General features: G+C 47.6%; 1 protein-coding gene across 2 annotated transcripts in view; it reads right to left on the reverse strand.

Moving 5' to 3' along the window:
- The window catches only part of LOC139332019 (single-stranded DNA-binding protein 2), a 48213-nt gene extending 32872 nt beyond the window's left edge, over nucleotides 1-15341 (reverse strand). The window contains exon 1 of one of the 2 annotated variants that reach the window (XM_070963680.1): nucleotides 15111-15341. Coding sequence is in view for 1 of the 2 variants with exons in the window: in XM_070963679.1 (XP_070819780.1) it covers nucleotides 15026-15081 (56 nt within the window). In the remaining variant the exon portion in view is untranslated. Of the gene's footprint in view, nucleotides 1-15025 lie in introns of both variants that reach the window. The other variant, XM_070963679.1, reaches the window with a different exon arrangement.
- Nucleotides 15342-20261: the final 4920 nt, after the last annotated feature.

Raw genomic sequence — 20261 nt, forward strand, 5'->3', positions numbered from 1 at the left:
GAAACATGCCCCCCCCCCACCATGGAGGAAAATTACAGAAAGAGAGAGAAAACGAGAGAAAGAGAGTGACGGGTGACAGGAGCGTAGCAGAGAGAGAGAGATGAAAGGTTCTGGTGAGGAGAAGAGAGTGGAGGAGGGGGATTAGAGAGGCAGGAAAAAAAAGGCAGATGGGGAGGATGGAGGTGATGGGTGCGAGCGGATGAGCCCACAGATGAATACTCGCGGGATCTGTAAACTTTCATATTCTAATGTTGAGGATCCTCACCGAGCGTTGTCTCAGTTATCCGAGCACCCTGCTGTGACCTCCTTCTGCAAATTAACACAACGCCCCGCGATGAAAACAGGCAGGCTAAACTAGACCTGATTCCTCCCATTCTCCAGCAGAAAAAGCAAACGGCTGCACGCTGCGCTGAAAACACGACGCACAGAGAGGACAGGAGGAGAGCCACACCGGCACGCCTCGCCTCGGAGCGCGCGCCGACTTTCATTATATTTTTATAAATGAATTTCAATGGGTTCTGTGTGAGAGGTAATAACAATGGAGAAGTAATCCTAGATTGAACTAAGTCACAGTCAGGAAGTTGAAATACTGTAATTATCTCCTGGATATGCTTACCTACTACGAAAGGCTAAATTGCCGCCTTAAATCTCTGCTGCATGTGTTCAAAGTAAAGAATAATGTTGGTAGAAGTGACACAGTGAAGTATCTACTGAGAGCTATAGTTTCTTTGAAGCACATTGCTTTCAAGCAAACGGAACACTTTCAGAATAATAAAGCCATAAGGAGAAATAAAGCGACTCGTGGAAACAGTATTAACACCTCAGGATATATCAGACCTGCAGTAAACTGCAGTTTGCTTTAACTCGTAAAGCTCAGTTGCAGCATCACTTTCGAGGCTGCGTCTACATTTTGTGTCGCTGTTAATCAAACATCCCATCATGTGTCTTTCACAGGATCCATTCGGGCCTCTTCGCGAATGCAGCTCGTTTGGCTGCACATTGTCACCGTCTTGGAGACATTTCTTTCTGCCATGTTACATAATTTTGCAGCACATATGACTGATGCAATGCAGGCAGTGACAGCAGCAACCACAGGTGCAAAGGCAGCCAGGCGGCACGAACTGAGTCATATTAAGACGACAACTTAGCGACAGTCATCAGCTTTATTAGATCAGTCATCATTAAAACAAGTCAGTTTAAAGGCTTTAAAAAGACACACGGCTCTAACAGTTCTGGATTTTTCAGGCTGTGTGACGATATCTTTATTTGGGAGTTTAGAAAATCTTGATACCGCTGGATTTATTTTAAGAATCGTGAAAGAAACACACTAAACTGGACATTTGACGGCGTAAAAAAATCAACTTTTCAGTGGTCTCTGGTGGACAAATGATGTAATCGTTTAGCATCTCTGTACACACAGCAATACCAACACACAACCCTGACTCCATAAAAGTTGGGACGCTTAAATAAACTACAAAGAGAAGATTTTTAGTGTTCAAACTGATTAACTTTGTTCTGAGTGTGATGCCTGCGACACACGGGAGCGTGTTGGCCATCTCTTAACACCACTCACTCACTCAGTGTTTGGAAACGAATCGCTGAGGCTCTTGTGAAGTCCTTTCCCACTCTTTCTTGATTTATGACAGTTGCTCAACAGTCCGGGGTCTCCGCTTCATAACGCGCCACATATTTTCAATGTCAGACAAGTTCGGTGTTGGTTTTCAGCCTTGCCCCTCATGTGCAGCATTTTCTGGATTATCTAAATCTCTTAATGATATCGTGGATTGTAGATGGTGAAATCTCTAAATTCCTCACAAATATGCGCTGAGAAATGTTGTTCTTAAACAGTTTTTCACAGGGTGGTGAACCTCGCTCCATCCTCACTGAGCCTTCCCAGGATGCCCTGTTCAGACCCAATCATGATACTAATCAACCTGTTTACCTGTGGAATGTACCAAACAGGTGTTTTTGGAGCGTTCCACAGCTTTTCCAGTCTTTAGCTGCTCCTGTCCCAACTTGGTTGAAACATATTGCTGCATCAGATTCAGAATAAACATATTGGCCAGGCTACGCAACTGTATTCCAGCGTTTCTGTTATTTTGTCCACCCCCTTTATGGTAATCATATGACCGGCTCTCATGCATCAGACGTTCGCAGTGGTTTCCTCCTTTTTGTTTGCATCCTTGCCCACTGACAGCACCACGTCTCATGATATCACACAGCACTCCGCTAAAGCAGCACCTGCCTTTGACTCCGAGGTAGGATCATCAACATTACCATCATCATCATCATCATCATCATCACGCCCAGTCTGCAGCAAAGCCAAGTGGGCTCTCGCACTGCAATCAAGCCTCCAAAAGCCCACCATCAAACACCTGTGGATGAGGAGAGCATTGGCAGCTCGGGCTGTGGCGAGAACAGAGAGAGGGGCCCCGCCATGAAAGGGAGCGCAGCCATCAAGCTGCTACCCCTGCTGAGGACAGCCCTGTGTGTGACAGCCAAACACTTTCCCTGATTAATCAAGCCTAGCAGCGGGGCTTTACGTGCCATTAAGAGCCCTGCTAAATGACTTCACTTCATTCATTAAAGTGGAGCATCCTCTGCGGGTGGAGCGGGCGACGCTCGCCAGACAGACAGGCAGACGAGCGAAAGCTGGGATAGAGATGGTGCTAGGGCAGCCGTGAGGGTGGCGGGGGCACTGAGGCAAGATAAACAACGACAAATATAGACCCATTACAATGCTGAATAATTCATCTTATATGCAGGGCTTCAGGAAAACAACAGCCCAAAGAACCACAGGGATTATGTAGCCTTTAGACAGTGAGAGCGTCTTCAAAACAGACCTGTTTACGCGCACACCTTGTCTGGGAAAGGTACAGCGACAGGATCACAGTCAAATCACTTTAAGTGGAAAATCAGGTTCCAGTGGACTAATCCCTGATGCATTTTTATTAGGCAAAAGTATAGTTTTAATGAGTAGGACAGTGAGGTGCGAGCTAACGCTGTTAGCTCCATACAGCGGATGCTTTGTTTGTGCTGTTCTTTTATTCTTTTAACTCGCCTGCAAGCTCACAACATGCACACACATAAAGGAGGAAACGTACGGTGAAACACCATGTTTGAAAGAAGCTGGAAAAGAGGGAGATTATGGAAAGCAGAGGCAATGATACACGCCGATAGCATCGAGGGAAGGACAAAAGATGGGTAATTTAGCAGTCAACAGAGAGATAAAGATGTAGCGATGGAGAGAAAGATAAAGAGATAAAGATTAGCGGCAACAAGAGGACTGAACGGGTGATGAGGAAGAGAGAGAGCAAGGAGAGGGACGAGGAGGGAGAGATAGAGAGACACGGAGAAGAGGGAGTAAATGATTAATGAAAGGAGCTGGGAAGTGCGGCGAGGGGAGGTCAGGACAGCGCAGAGCAGGAGTGATGCTGCGGCCTCCCAGCAGAAATGAAAAGGACAATATTATGACCGTGCCTGGCGCTGTCACACACCTTCATCAGGGACAGACCGAGCCGGTATTAGGCAGACGCTTTCTCTCTAACGCCAGATTTGCACAAGTGGAGGCGAACCCGATGTGGAATAGGAAGCCGAGCTGCGGCCGTTTCTCCCCAACAGAGTGTGATTACAGCGTAAAACAACAACTGCAAGAGCATCGAATGACATGCAAACCCGCGTGTGGGTAAAGTTCATATCATGGTGCAGCAGAAGTATCAACATGGAGGTGATTTATTGTTTAAGTGTGACAAGACTTCCATTAGACTCCTTCAACTTCTGGCGATATCTCAGTCAAAGACATGCCTTCAATTAATCCCCAACTGGCAGCGTGCTGTGGCTCTTTCGCTGGCGGCTCGCTGATGCATTTCTAATTGGTATTTTTGCTGATGGTCACAAGTTAAATCTATATTCTCCATTACCCCTCCACGGCGTCCCCTGGGGTCTCTCTAATGGCTGCTGCTGAAGGCAGGGCTCTTGTACAGAGTGTATTCTCTCTGACGCTGGCCGGCCGCTGCGTTCAGCTACGGGTTCGGTGCGTGGTCGAGAGCTGGGAGGAGCGGCGGAAAGTTCGCTCCAGCTTTGAAGATTAGCAAAACACGCGTCATAATCCCGCATGGAAACAGCCTGAGGAGAGACACTCATACTCAAATAAACTGTGCTTTATCTGCTCGTGTTCCCCACTTCGTCTCCACTGAGATGGTTTCATCGCTGCTTTGCTGAGCAAATGTTTGTCGTAGCCTTTATCCCTCTCACTTCCAACACATAGCAAAGCCCTCAGTGGAGCATTGGCTGGGTGACAGGCCCGAATGCTCCAACACCGGCTTGGCAAAGATCGGCGTAGCTGGCGCTGGCTGGGAACAGCCGGGGTGATCGGAGCTGGCTGACTTCAGAAGTGTGCGATAGGTGGATCAGCCACACAAAGAAAGCCACTGTGGCGTCTCAGACAGGCTGATAAATGCTGCTACATGAGTTAACTGCACTCCAGGGATGATGATGATGGCATTCACCATTACCCCGTGCATCCTGCTGCGGATAAATACATTAAGAGGAAAGTTTTTCATACTCCAGGTAATAAAGCAAGAACTATACATGTGGCTGCAAACAGTCAAGTCACTTTCAGGGAATCTTTCCTCCTGCAAAGGGAGGAATTTGCCGGTAGTAAGGTCGAGTGTCATGCGTAGCAGTATAAGTCAAAAGAATGAAGCTCATATCCTGACGGAGAGGAAGACTCCTGCGTTCTTTGGCTCACCTCAGTGGAGACCTTGTGTTTACCTTTCATTAACTAGAGATCCCAGAATCCCCTCCTCCCCCTCCCCACCGCTGGGACAGTCCAATGCAAGGTGAACATAAATGCTTTTCGGTCACTCATTCCCAACTGCAGCCACAAAGCACAACAATGAGCTCCAAAGGTTTCAGTAAACAGCGTCTGACTCTGAATACGCCGTTTTCATCCTTAATGAGAGAGAAGAGTAATGTGCACGAGAGGGATAATGTCAGCTCAGGCAGTAATCCAAGCTACATGGTGAACAGGACGGAGACTGATAACAGCAAGATAGTCTGACCACAAGTCCAACTGTAGCTGCAGCCCTCCACCCTGTGCTGGGAGGGCTGTGGCTCCGAAAGGCTCCACCCAAACCTGGTAACCATCAAATATGTTGGGCCTGAAAAACAGCTCAATGAGGCTGTTTAAATAAACAACTGTGAGTATAATACGTAATACTTGTACTCCACAGTTTAGGGACTGAAGCACTGAGAGAAAAAAGCATTTTCGGGCTGCAACTAACAATTATTTTCATCACTGATCAATCTGCCAATTATTTTCTGGTCTATAAGAAAATGTGTAAAATTCCAATCATGTCATCACCAACACTCCACAACCTAAAGATATTCACTTCACCATCACGTAAGACAAAGAAAAGCAGGAAATCCTCAAAATTTAGGAGCTGGAACGGGCTAATGTTTGCTGTTTGGGATTGAAATGTGACTTTAATGCTTGTTTCGTTCCTTCTACTCGCAGTTCTAGTTGACCAGATCCATAAAAACAAGTGTATTTTTCTGTTTTTCTTAAGATTCAAGTAAAAGAAGTCGAATAAAACTGAAGTGGACGCCTTGACGGCAGCACAAGAATATTGATGAATTCATTTTTCTCTGTGCTTGTGTATAAGTAATAAGTACTGACTGCGAGTTCAGTGGGCGTTATGTGCCGGACTGTGCCGACTGGTGGCAGCTCTGACAGGATACACTCCCCCACTCGCGGCTTGAAAACAGCAAATTAGTGCAGCTGCAATTAAGACTTGAACAGACAATACAATAAAAAGGAAGCCTGATCCAGGCACGCTCGGACAAAGCGAAACAGCTCTTGTTCTGTCAGCAGCGCCGAGACTCTACTGTCTCACAGAGCAGACAACAATGCCCAGGGCTGAGATAACAGGAAATGCCAGCTTATCAGAGAGAGGGAGACACAGAGAGAGATGGCGAGAGAGCGTGATGGCTAGCTCGCCGTTTGCTAACACGCTGAGCAGAAATCCACATGCGAGTTTCAGCCAGTAAGATTTTTCTACGAGAGAAATTTGTTTGCAGAACATGTAAAGTGGATAAATCAAATAAAAGCGGAGGCAAATCCATCACTTTCTTAATTTGAGTTCCATTTCATTGCCTTTGATTTGTTTAGATTGAGTCACCTCTCGTGGGGAGTTTGTTTAATTTCACAGCTGAAGGAACACCAATGATTTTTAGGAGTGTTTTCCTTGTTCAACTTTCTCTACAAGCTATTACAGTAAATCTTGAATGCAACACAGCCATAAAGCCCAGAATATTAAACTGCTGTTTACAGAGAGAACTTAAGAGTTTGATGACAACACTTAGCGATCATGTGAGCTTAATTATTTTTTAAAGTGTATTTTCATAGTTTCACAGGAAGAGGGGACTTTAATGAATCTGAGCGTGGAGGCGATGCTCAGCTCTGTCTACAAAACGGCTAAAACAACAACAATAGACTAAACACCTCAGTATGACGACAGGAATAGGCTGCAACTAATTTCTTTGCCCATAAAATGTCAGAAAATACAGAAAAACACGCCTCCTCCAAGAGCCAACAGTAATGTTGCTTTCTTTGTCCAAAGAAAACCCAAAGATAATGAATTTATGACACAGAGCGAAGCCTGAACCGGCTGCCATCGCTTCATCGATGAATCACTCAACCAATTAGCTGATTATTGGAGTCGTTGCTGATTAATTGTCCATTGACAAACTAAAACAACTACCACTGTAACCTTCCATCTAATAGCTTCAGCTCGATGTGACGCTACCTAACGGCCGAGTGTGTGAGCTCTACAAACAACACACAAACACTACTGACCGATCGCTAAGTACACCTAAATATACCTGGTGGCTACGCTGATATTGTGCTGGAAGCTGCATGTCTAAGGCAAAAAAAGCTGAATCCTGCTTGCTGAAACCAAGCAGCTAGCTGTCACTCAGCTGTCATTCCCGTATGTAAGCATAACTTTAAGGCTGAATATAATTTAAATGAGTGTGTTATATAAAAAATCACCCTGGATGGTTGTCATAAATTAGCTAGAGAGAGCTAACAGGCTGTAAACATGTTTATTTCTGCTGTAAAGCTGGGCACTTGGGGGTCTATGGGGATTGACTCGCTTTTGGAGCCAGACTCAAGTGGCCATTTGAGGAACTGCAGTTTTTGGCTCTGTCTTCATGAGTTCACCGCTTGGACCCTCACCAGCTGACGGTCCATAAAACGTGGAGGTGAAGGAGCAGCATTTTTCTTGTGCAGCAGAGCAGACTTAGTCACGGCATTTAAAGTATTATAAGGAAAAATAAATCATGCTGCTATTTTGTTTGACGAACTAGTTCACACAGAAATAGTTGCTGTGCACACATCCTCTCTTTTTCCTTCTTACATTCCCTTACACACACACACACACACACACACACACACACACACACACACACACACACACACACACACACGCTGGGGCTGCAGTGTCTCCCAGCTCTATCCGAGCCCGGTCGACGCCTCCCTGTTGTACAGCAGCATGCAGACCCTCGAGTGTCGCTCTCCCCTCCCGCCCGCTCCGCAGACCATCCAGCGACTCACCGTCATTGTTCGGCTCGCACAATGCAACATTCCACAATCAGCAGCAACTCCACCAAAACCAGAGGGAGACGGAGACGACTGGGAGGACGGCACCGCTCTAATCTTATAGGATTAGGATTCCTTTCTATGGGATCTAATAGGCCCTATTCTTTTGAACAACAAAGCTTTGAGATGAGATAAAAAAAAGTGATACAGATGAAGGCAATCTAGAGCAATTTAGTGAAGAATGTGAGGCTATTAGGGCCTGTGCAGAGGAGAGGAAGCATAAATAAATGACTAACCATTCAGAGAAATACATCTTGCTGCAACATGAGATTGTATACATTACAAGTAAAATGTACACACTGAGATGACTGTAAATGGAGACCGTTTAATAAGAAACATGTAGCAGCTGTACTTATTCTCAGTCAGTTAGCTTCCAACACTGACGAACAGCCCCGCCGCTGCCCTGCTCTGCACCTTGTGTCACTCATTTATCCTTCCTGCTCCTCTATGGATGAGAAATGGCATTTAGTGGACCTTAAAAAGGCAAGACCTCAATGTCAGAGATTTAAATCGTGAGCGAGAGGATATACAGCCTTGTGTTCAGAGGGGAGAAAATGCCACGGAGGACTTTATGGGGATCAGCGGACAGACGGCCTGTACAGTATGTGGTCATGTAAGGACGGTGCGTTTATGGGGAATTAAAGAGGAGAAGTCTGAGGTTTAACTTCCCAAAACAGACAGGAGACAATTGAGGGCAAGAGAAGAACTGAGGGCGGCACAGACAGAAAGCACAGTAAGAGAAAATAAGTTTGTGTGTGTGTGTGTGTGTGTGTGTGTGTGTGTGTGTGTGTGTGTGCAGGAGAGAGAGCGAGTCTGAAGCAGTTCCTAAGCCTGGCCGTCACGCATGCTTAACCTTGCGCTAGCGCCTGTGAGATGCAGCTTGCATATCAATGATGGAGGAATATCAGCAGAGAGGCCTCCGACCAACCTCCACTACGCTCGGCAGGCAGGGGAGGCGCAGCAGCATCCAGGCTCACGCTACGCCGCTTACAGCAGAAACGCAAGCTGGTCCGCACCGGCGAGCGAGACACGGCTGAAAGGTGAAGAAATGAGGACGCTGAGATAATGAATATTTCTGACGAACGCAAAACGTCGGCCTGCTTTCCTCCGCCGAGCCTGCAGACAGTAAGTGCTGTTTCCACCGACAGCATTTACTTTTGGCTGCAGCTCTCAGGTTACAGGAAGCGCTTTGAGGGAGCGTCCCTGCCGTGTTGTGGTCGGGAGCAAAGCTGTGCATATTTGGTGTCGCGGGGGCAACAACAACAACAAAAAAAAACTTCCTGACAAAACCGCGAGTGCTACCGCTAAGAACACGAACAAAGCCTGACAACAAGGATGGCAGTTGCCAGTCGTGGTCAACAAAGCACACTATGAAATGCCCCCCCTCTCTGCTCCAGGTCTCCCTCTGATCCACAGTGCACTGATCTGAGTCCTCCCCTCCCGAAATGTCACTCTCTCAATCCCAAAGACAAACCTGATACTATTGCAGGGAGGAGGAGAGGCTTCCTTGAAGAGGAGAGGAAGGGGAGATATGATGTGATGGTGTGTTTCTAATTAAAACAGAAGCATTCAGGGACACCAATGGGGTCCTGGGGGACCAACACCGAGTGATAAACTCACTCTTCCGTACCCTCAGTCTTCTGAAGGGTGTGATAAAAGACGTTCAGGATGCTGCGCCCTCTCCTCCTCTCTTCCCCTTCTTTCCCACATGCTATCAGATGCCAATGAGGCCTTTTTGTCAAGTCAGTGCTTCCCAAGGACCCCCAAGGCGTCCTGTGAGGGTGCCTTCTGCATGGTCCTCTCTCTTGATTGACATGTCACCCCTTTTTCTGCCCGTGTCGATCAGAGGCTGCCACCCCCCCCACCGCCCCACCCTCCCTGCCTCACACGGCTCAATAAGAGGCCGCTGCTTTGATAGCAGTTCTGTGGCAAGTTACATCTCTGGCAGCAGGGATAAGAGAGAGACTAGGAGGGATGCCAGCAGATAAAAGAGGACTTTTAACAGCCTCTCTGTGTTCAGCAGGTTAAAAAGTGTTTTCTATCAGGGCCTTGTCAAACTGTCATCATCACTTTCGTTTGAAGACAGCTCCGTGTACCCAGAAAAAAAGAAAACATATCAGAGCTCCATTTCTTCTGCGCTTTCCTTGTAATCCCAGATTGATGCTAATCTAAAACGCCGCGAGGATTAAACACACTGGCAGCAGTTTTAAGTCGATATCTTTCAATGAGCGTCAGTGTCGGTGGGAGACGACAACAAAGAAGTGGTGACAGTTCTCTGTGTTCTCGCAGTTGTTCGCACGCGTCCCATGAGAGCTGGAGAGGCTATTAGCCGCGTAATGATCACTGGACGTTGTAGTTCACATCCACACGGGCGGCGTGACAGACAGATGGAGGATGATTTTGAGGGATGAAGCATATGGGGAAAGTGCTGTAAGCAGACAGCTCAGATGGGCTTACTGACTTACAAATGCAGCACGCTCTCTGTTGACCCAAAGCAGCAGAGAGGATACAGATCCGCACGCATTATCACACGTTTTTATATTGTTCCCTGTCGACTCAGCTCAGCTGAAGCTGAGGCCCCGCCATGTGGCGGCGAGGGCCTTCTCAACGGGGCTTCAGCCCACAGAACCAGGTGTGGTCACTTGGCGGTGGAAGTGATCCACAGGAGGACGAGGTGCGTGCAGAGTGCAGAGGTTCAGCCATTAGACCAGGAGGTCCTGCAGGACATCGCCTGACCTCGTCTGACCCGGACACCAAAACACTCTCTTTCCCTTTTTGCTCCTTCTTTGCTGAATTTTAAGTTCGTTTTCCACCATTCGACTTCGATGCTCATTTTCCCGCCTAGTTGACCGGTGACATGTGTTTATCCTCTGGCTACGTTCTTTTGTTCTTCATCGTCCTCTCTCTTTCCCGCTAACGAGCTCGCCTCTGTCATTTCTCAAGGACACTGAGACGAGGCAAACGAGCAAAAAACTCATCAGTTACATTCATCAGGTGGCAGCTGGCACGGACAAAATCAGATTCCCTGCACAGTCGATGCGAGGCATTGTGGACATACAGTGTGTGTGTGTGTGTGTGTGTGTGTGTGTGTGTGTGTGTGTGTGTGTGTGTGAGGGAGATACTGCTCTTTTTTTTATTGTACTTCTCCTGTAATGCGACTCACTGTCAGAGCTGGAGTGGCAGCCTGAATTGCTTCTGTCGGATAAACACTCCCAGCATGCACTGCTTTGCCTCTGTCTGCGCAATGCTGCATTGGCAGCCTCCTGGCAGGATTCAGAGGTGTCTCTGTTCAGCTGTGTGTGTGTGTGTGTGTGTGTGTGTGTGTGTGTGTGTGTGTGTGTGTGTGTGTGTGTGTGTGCAGAATGATGATCCTTACAGCACCAGAAATTCTTAAGTCTGCACCAGATTTATGGGTGGCAGCTGAATTACAGACTGAACAACAATGGCACTTATTTTAACAAGTTGGACAGTTTTCAGCTTATTAAACTAATAAACACAGGTTGTACTTTCTAGGAAAGACTCCACAAAGGCTGAAATGTGCTGTATGTCAGTGGGACCAGGAGAAAGAGAGAGGAGACTTGTGAGCATGTGTGTTTTAGCAAACACTGTTTGCACCATGATTCATTACACACACAGAAAAGGGAAAAAAATGGAATGTGTAGTATGTGCTGCAATGCAACTCGCTCCGAACCACAACCCCAGAACTATGTGGAATGTGTCCTCTAACTGCCAGCGACTGAAACCTACACTCGTCGAACAACTGCAGTACACAGTCAGTGGTCGTGTACTGTCACTCTGAATCAAAATCAAGTGCAGACCGTTACACAGGTACAGCCAGGGGGGGGGATAGCTAACAGTGCTGCTGTCTGAGACCCAGAGAGAGCGCTCACTACAGGCACATAGGTGCAACACATCTCTGCTGTGTTAGACCTTAAAGGCTCAGTCAAATCATAAAACACACATCATCTAACTGACCACTCATGGCATCTTTTCCTGCAGATCGTTTGGATTTCATTTGCACGTCACTGTTACACACTGCACATCTGCTGCCAACAGTTTGTGACTGGAGCTACTTACTGAAGAAATGGTCCTGATCAAAGCTATTGATGGCTGATGGCTGGCTCAGGTATTGTTTCTGCACAGACTGCACTGAACGACACAAACGTGATCCCATTCACCTTTATTGAACTCAACTTCCTAGAAGCAGATTTCTCACCAGCGTGGCCCGTCTAACCTGAGCCGTCTGTGTGATACCAGCACAGTTAAGTCAGACATTATGTTTCAGTTTGTTTAAAACATCAGATTCTTACTCATCTGCTTTCTCTTCATCTGCAGATCCTCCTCCTGAAATTAATAAGTGATAACAGCTTAAGCCACATCTTCGGTGGACTTCAGGAAATGTGTGTCTAATATTCTGCGCAGTCATCTGCCACATAATTTATGCAATAAGGATATACAGCCCGGAGACATGTCAGGTACACGGCTGAACCGACGATTTAAGGAAAACTGTGGACTTCAGGCACGATTCCTCCATGTGGGAGAACACAGTCAAAAAGGTGAACTGACATCAGCAGGTGATAATTGAAGAGCGTGGACACAGACTGTGTGTCCTAATGATTTCTTATGAAGCTTTTTGTATTTTTGGTATTTCTGCATACTGTAAATCCACAGATTCATACAGCATTTAATGCAGGATCTCAAAAAAAGTGCTTCATTTTGGTGATTCTCCTAAAGTGAGACCTTCATCACGCTATATTACTTTTTATCTCTGAACATGCAAAGTGCAAAACCCCAGGATAAACATCTGCAAACCTGCGGTATGTTAACCTGGTGAGGCCATAAAAAAGTGCATTTGTAGCGAGGAGGCACCGCACAGATCAGATGCTTATCGCACACATACCAGTGGGCAGAGTTGCATGGAGGTCAGCTGCATTTAGAGCTCCTCTACATCTACAGGGGCCAGACGCCACAGCCCAGAGTCTGCGGGGGTCCGTTCTGAGGTCAATACTACAACACTGTAAACTAATGATCCAGCAAATTCCCTCAGTCCTGCTCTGCCCCCTCCTCCTTCTTTGCCTCAATCCGTTGTTGCCCTCTGTCTCTCCCACTCTCTGATCCCCCGCTGCGCTGCAGAAATGAGAAACAACTGAAGCCTCGGCAGCGCCGGGCCCGCTCCGCTTCTCTGATACACACCGCTGATAAACAAGGTTGCTTGTTAAGAGACAAAATGAAAGTGCCTCGCCTGATATTTGCCTTTCGCTGTGTTTTCATCTGGTGTTTTCTCGTCACCCCGTCCTTCCGCTTGCCGCGGCCTTGGCACTAACGCCCTGTGCAACATCACTCCAGCCTCGAAATGTAAACACAGATAACGAAATGATCGGCAGCAATGCGGAAGTCTAAATTACATATGAGGCATAAAGTGAGAAGTTTAGAGTCTGCAGGAAACATCTTGCTTGTTTTGATTTCATAAGCACTTCAGGCGAGACATGGACAGCGTGTCTCTGGAATCAGGGACGAGCATTTTCCGACTAAATCCACCACAGAGCAGAAAGGGGATGTGTGTGGTTAGCTGTTCATTTTAACACTAATCACCAGTATAATCAGAAGATACCACTGTGGTTCATCCACAGTAAACATCGTACATGTGGCTGAAACTCAAACTAACATAACAAAGTTTAAGAAGATGTTTCCTTTGCAGACAGCAGGTAGTCCACATACAGGCTATGTCAACGCAGCATGTCTGAAAACGCTAACCGAGGTCTCTCATCACAGGGGACTTCTGAACAACGCTTTAAAGAAGAAGCGTCTGCTGTGTTGAACACACGCGTGCTCACGCTTGCATGTGTCGACACAGCGTACCTCTCAGGCCTGGAGGAAGCTTTCCATCTCCGCCTCTGTCAGTTCACGCAGTAAGTCAGCCCCAGAGCCGCACTGTTCAGCCCTATCCCTTTGGTATCGATTGGGGATAAAGAATGGGGCTCCAGGGATGGAGATGAACACTCAATCACACTGTTGACAAACATGAACTGGACTGAGAAGACACAATAGGTAAGGAGCAGCTACTGGGAGTGGAGGTGAGGTGATTCATCTAATCTTTTATGGAGCAGGACAAATAACCTTAGAGTACGCAACAACTCAGAAATAAAGGCTGGATCCAATGGCTCTGCACACTCCTCTGTATAATTATGTCATACTATAACTCTACTCCTTATCAGCTGCAGAGGCTCAGACCGACCTACATGTTCTCCACGGCTCACAGTCGAAGGCCCATCATCAATAAGTGCATGCTCCTCCTTCCCAGTGTTTGCTGATCCTATGATCCCTGCTCGACCGTCTGACCCTCAGCATCCAAAAAGCACAGAGCAGGTTAGTTTTTACCTCTCATGCATTACAGCAGATAACATGTAGAGCTGAAAAGTAGCACAAAGGGATCATGTGCCAAACTGCATCCAGTATGTAAGAGTGATTGTACATTTGTATAAGTTTAAGTGGAGGAGATGATAATAATATTAATTTACTGTCACTGACTTATCCAAAACTGTCTTAACTCTATCATGTACAAGCTCTAGTCTGATCAGGAAAAAGCCAAATTAATTTCATTCTTAGATCAAACTCTCTGTCCGCGAACCCTGTTAATAGACAGAAACCACAGCACAGCCATGACAAGCACTTCCATTAAAAAACCCTCGACCTAAACTGCTGCGCACCATCTTCGATATGACCAAAAAAATCCCCGTTTCAACGTGTCTGCTGTCACAGATCTCGTCTCCTGTAGCGGTGACTGGACTCGAGGAGCGTGGCATTCAACGCCAGGCTGCCTCTTGGAGAGCGGCCCCTCCAGACGCGCAGCGGCTGCTGGGCAGCCCAGTGCGCGGACTTCGCTGCCGCTTCCACCGCCGACAGACGGTCGCGCAGGTCTGGATTCGCTCCGCGTGTTTACAAAACTGCTAGCTGGTCACTGAGTCGGAGCGGTTGAATACGGGTGCAAAACAGGCGTAAAGCGGTGCAAAATGACAAGCGAGTGTTAAAAACGAAACAGCCGACAAGCGCAGAAATGCCCAGACATCACAGTATGTTGCTGGATTCGGAGTAAAAACGCCTCGAACCCGAAATGAAGCCGCGACAAAGAAAACTGCGTGTTGAATTCAAGCACAGTTCGTCTAATGACAGTAAAACCCCTCCGACAAAATGTCTATCTTCCTTCAAATAAATGAAGCAGTCAACTTTCCAAAGCCTTGCCGAGCAGAGAGCCCCATGCCGCCGAGCGCGCCCTCCCCTCCCGCCGCTCCGCGTGTGACTGCCCCCGGCCGTTCATGAACTTCCCTCGCAGCCGCGGTTTCCTCCCCCATAAATAAAACTTACTTTTCTCTGGCTTGGCTGTCGGACGGCACGTTGCTACTCTTGCCTTTGGCGTACATGCTTGCAGAGAGCTCCGATTGTCACGCACCTGTCAACCCATCACAACCTCCCTGGGCACAGCCCCGTCACCATGGTGACACAAGCAGCGTCGTCTCCCATTGGATGTCCCGCTGTTCGGGACCGCCCGCTCGCCATGGCAACCGCCGGTGAGTGACAGCAGCGTGACCACGCCTCTCCCAGAATAGCCCCACCCCCGCCTCTCTCCCTCTCTCTGCTCCTCTCTCCCTCTCTCCGCTCCTCACCTCCGCTCACCCAGTCTGTCTGTCTGAAGGATGTCTGTCTGTCAGCGTCTCTCCCATCCCGTCCCTGATTGGAAAGACTCTCCTGACATGCGGACAGACAGACACACATCCGCACCTCCCTCCCTCCATTCTCCTCTCTCCGTGCAAGGGGGGGATTTGAAACCGTCCAACTCGGATTTTAAACAACTGGCTTCGGCTGTTCCTTTTACAGACAATCACACCCTCTACCGACGCACACGCGGCGCACTGCGCAAACAACTCTCGCAAATATGAACTGCATTTGCATTGGTGTTTGTTTACAAAGGTGTTAAGATATCCAAACATGTGTAGAGCAAGAGCATGCTGGGAACAGACGAGCACCGCTGAGGGCCTGTAAGCGACACGCTCGGCGTGCATGGAGAGGCTGTGCTGTGGGAAGATGTCTGCTACTGTGCAGCTGCTCCAGCACCAACAGGAAATGTCCAGTGATACATCAGTGTGGGGTGTGAGGGACATCAGCTGGTAATGTGTAAGTGATGACCTGTTGGAGTAGCAACAGCTAAGACCCTCTGAAGGCCTCACACTGGGTTAGGGTTAGGGGTAGATGATCATGGGAATGACGCAGGTTTGGCACATTTAAAGTCCTGCTTTATGAAAACTAGAGGTCAGGATGACTGTAGAGATAGCATCTTCTTCACAGAGTGCTGTGTGTGTGTGTGTGTGTGTTTACGCGTGTGTGTTTGGATATGCAGTAGGGAAGAAGTGCTACGTCATGCTGCTGTCCAGTCTGCCAGCAAACAGAGAGGAGGGTTCGCTCCACTGTCACGATGCACAATCCACCGAGAGGAAGAGCGCAAGAGGAAGAGAGGGACCACAGCTCGGTGCCACGATCTGAAAAACACTGCAGACTGTCGCCTAAAACAGCTGATTCCCAGACAGTAAGCTCTGGGAAGACATTGTGTGTGTGTGTGTGTGTGTGTGTGTGTGTGTGTGTGTGTGTGTGTGTGTGTGTGTGTGTGTGTGTGTGTGTGCGCGTGCTAAGGGCATAGCACAGGGGCAGCAGTGTTTACGCTTACGCAATGCTCCCGTGATGTGACCCAGTTGGAATGGATGCACACTGCCTCGTTCTCTCCTGTCCTCCCTCTCTCCCCCTCACTCTCTCCCTGCCTCCCCACGTGCCAAACGAACCCCCACCCCCCCGGAGAGAGAGAGGCAAGGTTCTATTTCAGACGAGCAGAACTTTTGGTTTTGGGATGAGTCCCTTGGGGTCGATCACCATGACAACCACTAGCAGGCGATAACCATGTGTTCCAGAGGATGGAGGAGGAGGAGGAGGAGGAGGAGGGCGGAGAACGGAGGCGAGAAAGAATGAGGAAGATGCAGAGAGTGTGAAAGAGAGAGGATGTAAAGGTTAGCAGGTCACGTTATGTAAAAAAAGTCAGATCAAACGTGATCTGACTGGGTCACTGGTTAGATAGATAGATAGATAGATAGATAGATAGATAGATAGATAGATAGATAGATAGATAGATAGATAGATAGATAGATAGATAGATAGATAGATAGATAGATAGATAGATAGATAGATAGAGTAGGGGAGGAGTAGGTGGAGGAGGTAAGACTCATTGGCCAGCCCACTCTCTCTCTAATGAGCAGTTAGCCTTTACTGAGTTTGTACATTGACTTCCCTTTCCCATCATCCTCCCTCCTCTCTCTTCGCTCGCTCTCTTTTCTCCTCCGGGCCCCGGTTTCCTGCTACTCCCTTATTTCCTGTCTGAAGATTTGTATTTAAATTAGGGCTGTCAAGTGATTAAAAATAATCTAATTAATGAATCACTTTGTGATAAATCAATCAAAATTAAACGCACATATAATCTGTCACAGGTAGATTTAGTCTGTGTCTGAACGCTCATGGTAGCGTCAGGCGCTGTGCTAGGTTTGACCTCTGAACTTGCCGCTCAGTGCTTCATATTGAGGACTGAGGACAGAAATAATTAGTCCATTAATAGCTTAGTTTGAGAGAAAATTACATTTTTGATGGCTGATTAGTTGTCATTTGACTCAGGAAGGGAAAGCAGGGCTGCTGACCCGGCCTGGGGATATTGTGGAAAGGCGGATTGAGCACCATGAGTAGCTCCTGCACCAGACCAACATGTCCTCTGTGGAGGAGGCTGTCGGAGGCCTCGCTCATATCCCTGGAAGAGGTCACTGAGGTAGTCAAGAGGCTCCTCAGTGATAAGGCACCAGGGATTGAGATTTGCCCAGAGAAGAGGAAGGATCCTGAAATTGTTGGGCTGTCTTGGCTGACATGCTTCTCAAGTGTCACATGGAGGTTGGGGACAGTACCTATGGAGTGGCAGACTGGGGTGCTGGTTCCCATCTTCACAAAGGGTGATACTCCAGATGTTGGAGTATCACACTGCTCATCCTCTCTGCGAAAGTTTATTCTGGTGTACTACAAAGGAGACCACCAAACTGCAGATTCAAGGGGAGCAATGTGGATTCTGTCTTGGCCGTGGAAAAGTGGATTTAGCTCTTTACCCTTGCAGGGTTGTTGTGGTGGGAGTTTGACTAGCCAGTTTACATGTTTTTGTAGACTTGGAGAGGGCTAATGACTGTGTCCCCCCTGGGAACCCTGTTGTGTGGCAGTATGGGGTACCAGCTGGGGTACCAGCCATCTGGTACTTGTATAACCAAAGAGAGAGCCGTGTCCATATCCTTGGCACAAAATCAAACACGTTTTCAATGGGTGTTGGACTCTGCCAAGGTTACCCCTTGTCTGTGATCCTGTTTGAGATATTCATGGACAGGATTTCAAGGCGCAGCCAGGGTGAAGAGGGTTACTTACTGCAGATGACATGGTTCTGTTGGCTTCATCAGACCTAACCTTCAGTACACGCTGGAGCTGAGCGTGAAGCGGCCAGGATGAGACCCAGCACCTTCAAGTCTGAAGCCATGGTTCTCTGCTGAAAAATGGTTAGTTGCTTCCTCCAGGTTGGGAGTGAGTTGCTGCCCCAAGTGAAGGAGTTTAGGTGTCCTGGGATTTGGTTCAGGAGTGATGGTTAAATTGAGCATGAGCTGAACAGACAGATTGGCGTATCATCAGCAGTAATGCGATCATTGTACCAGACTAGGCAAATAATACGGCTGTGGATACAAATGGCTGAAATGAGTGATGTAGGGTGGCTGGGCTCAGCCTTGGAGATAGGGTAAGGAGCTCTGACATCTGGAGGGAACTTAGAGTAAAACCGCTGCTTCTTCACGTCGAAGGCAGCCAGCTGAGGTGGTTCAGGAACCTGATTAGGGTGCCTCCTGGGCACCGTCCTTTGGAGGTTTTTTTGGGCACATCCAACTGGGAAGAACCCCTGGAGTAGACCCAGAACTCTACCAGTTACTGTGGAGACGCATGCAGTGGCGAACTTAGCCATTTGGGGGCTCCAGGCAAACAGTCATTTGGGGGCCTCTGCATCTACCAGTCTAATGTACCTTATATGTATATTCCATGGACATTGCAAACTCTCATACTGTCTTAAAGCGTGGATGTGTGCAAATAGATTTGAATTTGTCTCAAATGTAGTTTTCCTGGTCTTCTTCAACCCCTGACCCCTGACTAACCACTGACAAGATAATCTTGACTCTTCAAGTCTGAACAAAGATGTGACCTTTGTTATACAATATTAGTAAAGACTTGACAATTGTTATTCCAGGATGAATAAAGATTTATTTAAAAAAAGAATAAGTTAAAAAAAGAATATGTTGAAAGACAGGGTTAGGGAAAGGGCCTTGTGGTCAATCTTGTGTCACCTGCAAAGTGAGAATAGCATACAAAACAATTAGATCAGTTATGAGACACATTATGACACAGTGACTGTTAACCTAATATGTCATTATTGCTTCCGCTGACTCCGCTGCTGCGGTTCCGGTAAAGAAGCTTGACAGCTTTGGCAGCTTTGAGATGAACTGCTGTCTTTGGTCCCTCTTTTTCTTTTTTTGCGATCCACTTTCGTATGCTCGCTTCATGTCTCTTTCTCTCTTTTACCGTTTGTTTGTTGTTTGGATTTTACGCGCCTTTATCATTTCCGCATAAGCACAGCGCGATCGAGTGTGATACGTAACATGGAATAGTCCATGCAGTGCAGACTGAAGGGGGTGCACGGTTGGTAGAAAGAACATGAGTAATTGATCAAATTAGACATCCCGATGCTACTATTGTGAAGAGATATTGATTGAAAAAAAGTAATATGGGGACAAATTATAAAAAAAATGCATTTTTGGGGCCCCAAAGGCCTTATAGTTAGGGCTGGCTCAGGCTTGTCCTGGACCAGCCCCTAGTTATGCTGCTATAGGATTAGACTGTTGGGGGACATCCAAAGATACACCGAGCTCCTCCGTCCTTCTGTCCCTCTCCATCCGCACGCTCTCATGTCCTACCACGGCGTGTTACTAACTTAGCTCCTTCCCCGGAGTCTCTGTGCTTTGTCGTCTTGCAGGTTCCCATGGACAGTGGCTGAATCTGGATTGTGGATTTCAGCTGCGTCTCCTGCCTTGGCCCTGCCTGACATCCACTGCAACTGCTACTGCTGTTATTACATCCACTGTCACTGTTACTGTGACTGCATGTCTGTCTCTCTGTCTCTGTCTCTGTCTCTGTCTCTCTCTCTCTCTCTCTCTCTCTCTCTGACTGCTTTTCTTTCTGTCTGTCTGTCTGTCTGTCTGTCTGTCTGTCTGTCTGTCTGTCTCACTCTCTCTCTCTTGCTCTTCCTCTCTCACCCAACCGGTCGAGGCAGATGGCCGCCCACCCAGAGTCTGGTTCTGCTCGAGGTTTCTGCCTGTTAAAAGGAAGTTTTTCCTCGCCACTGTCGCCAAGTGCTTGCTCATGGGGGAATTGTTGGTTTCTTTGTAGATAAAAGAGCTTGGTCTGTACCAGCTCTATATGGAAAGTGTCCTGAGACAACTTC

The sequence above is a fragment of the Chaetodon trifascialis genome, chromosome 6, assembly GCF_039877785.1.
Source record: "Chaetodon trifascialis isolate fChaTrf1 chromosome 6, fChaTrf1.hap1, whole genome shotgun sequence".
Classification (NCBI taxonomy): domain Eukaryota; kingdom Metazoa; phylum Chordata; class Actinopteri; order Chaetodontiformes; family Chaetodontidae; genus Chaetodon; species Chaetodon trifascialis.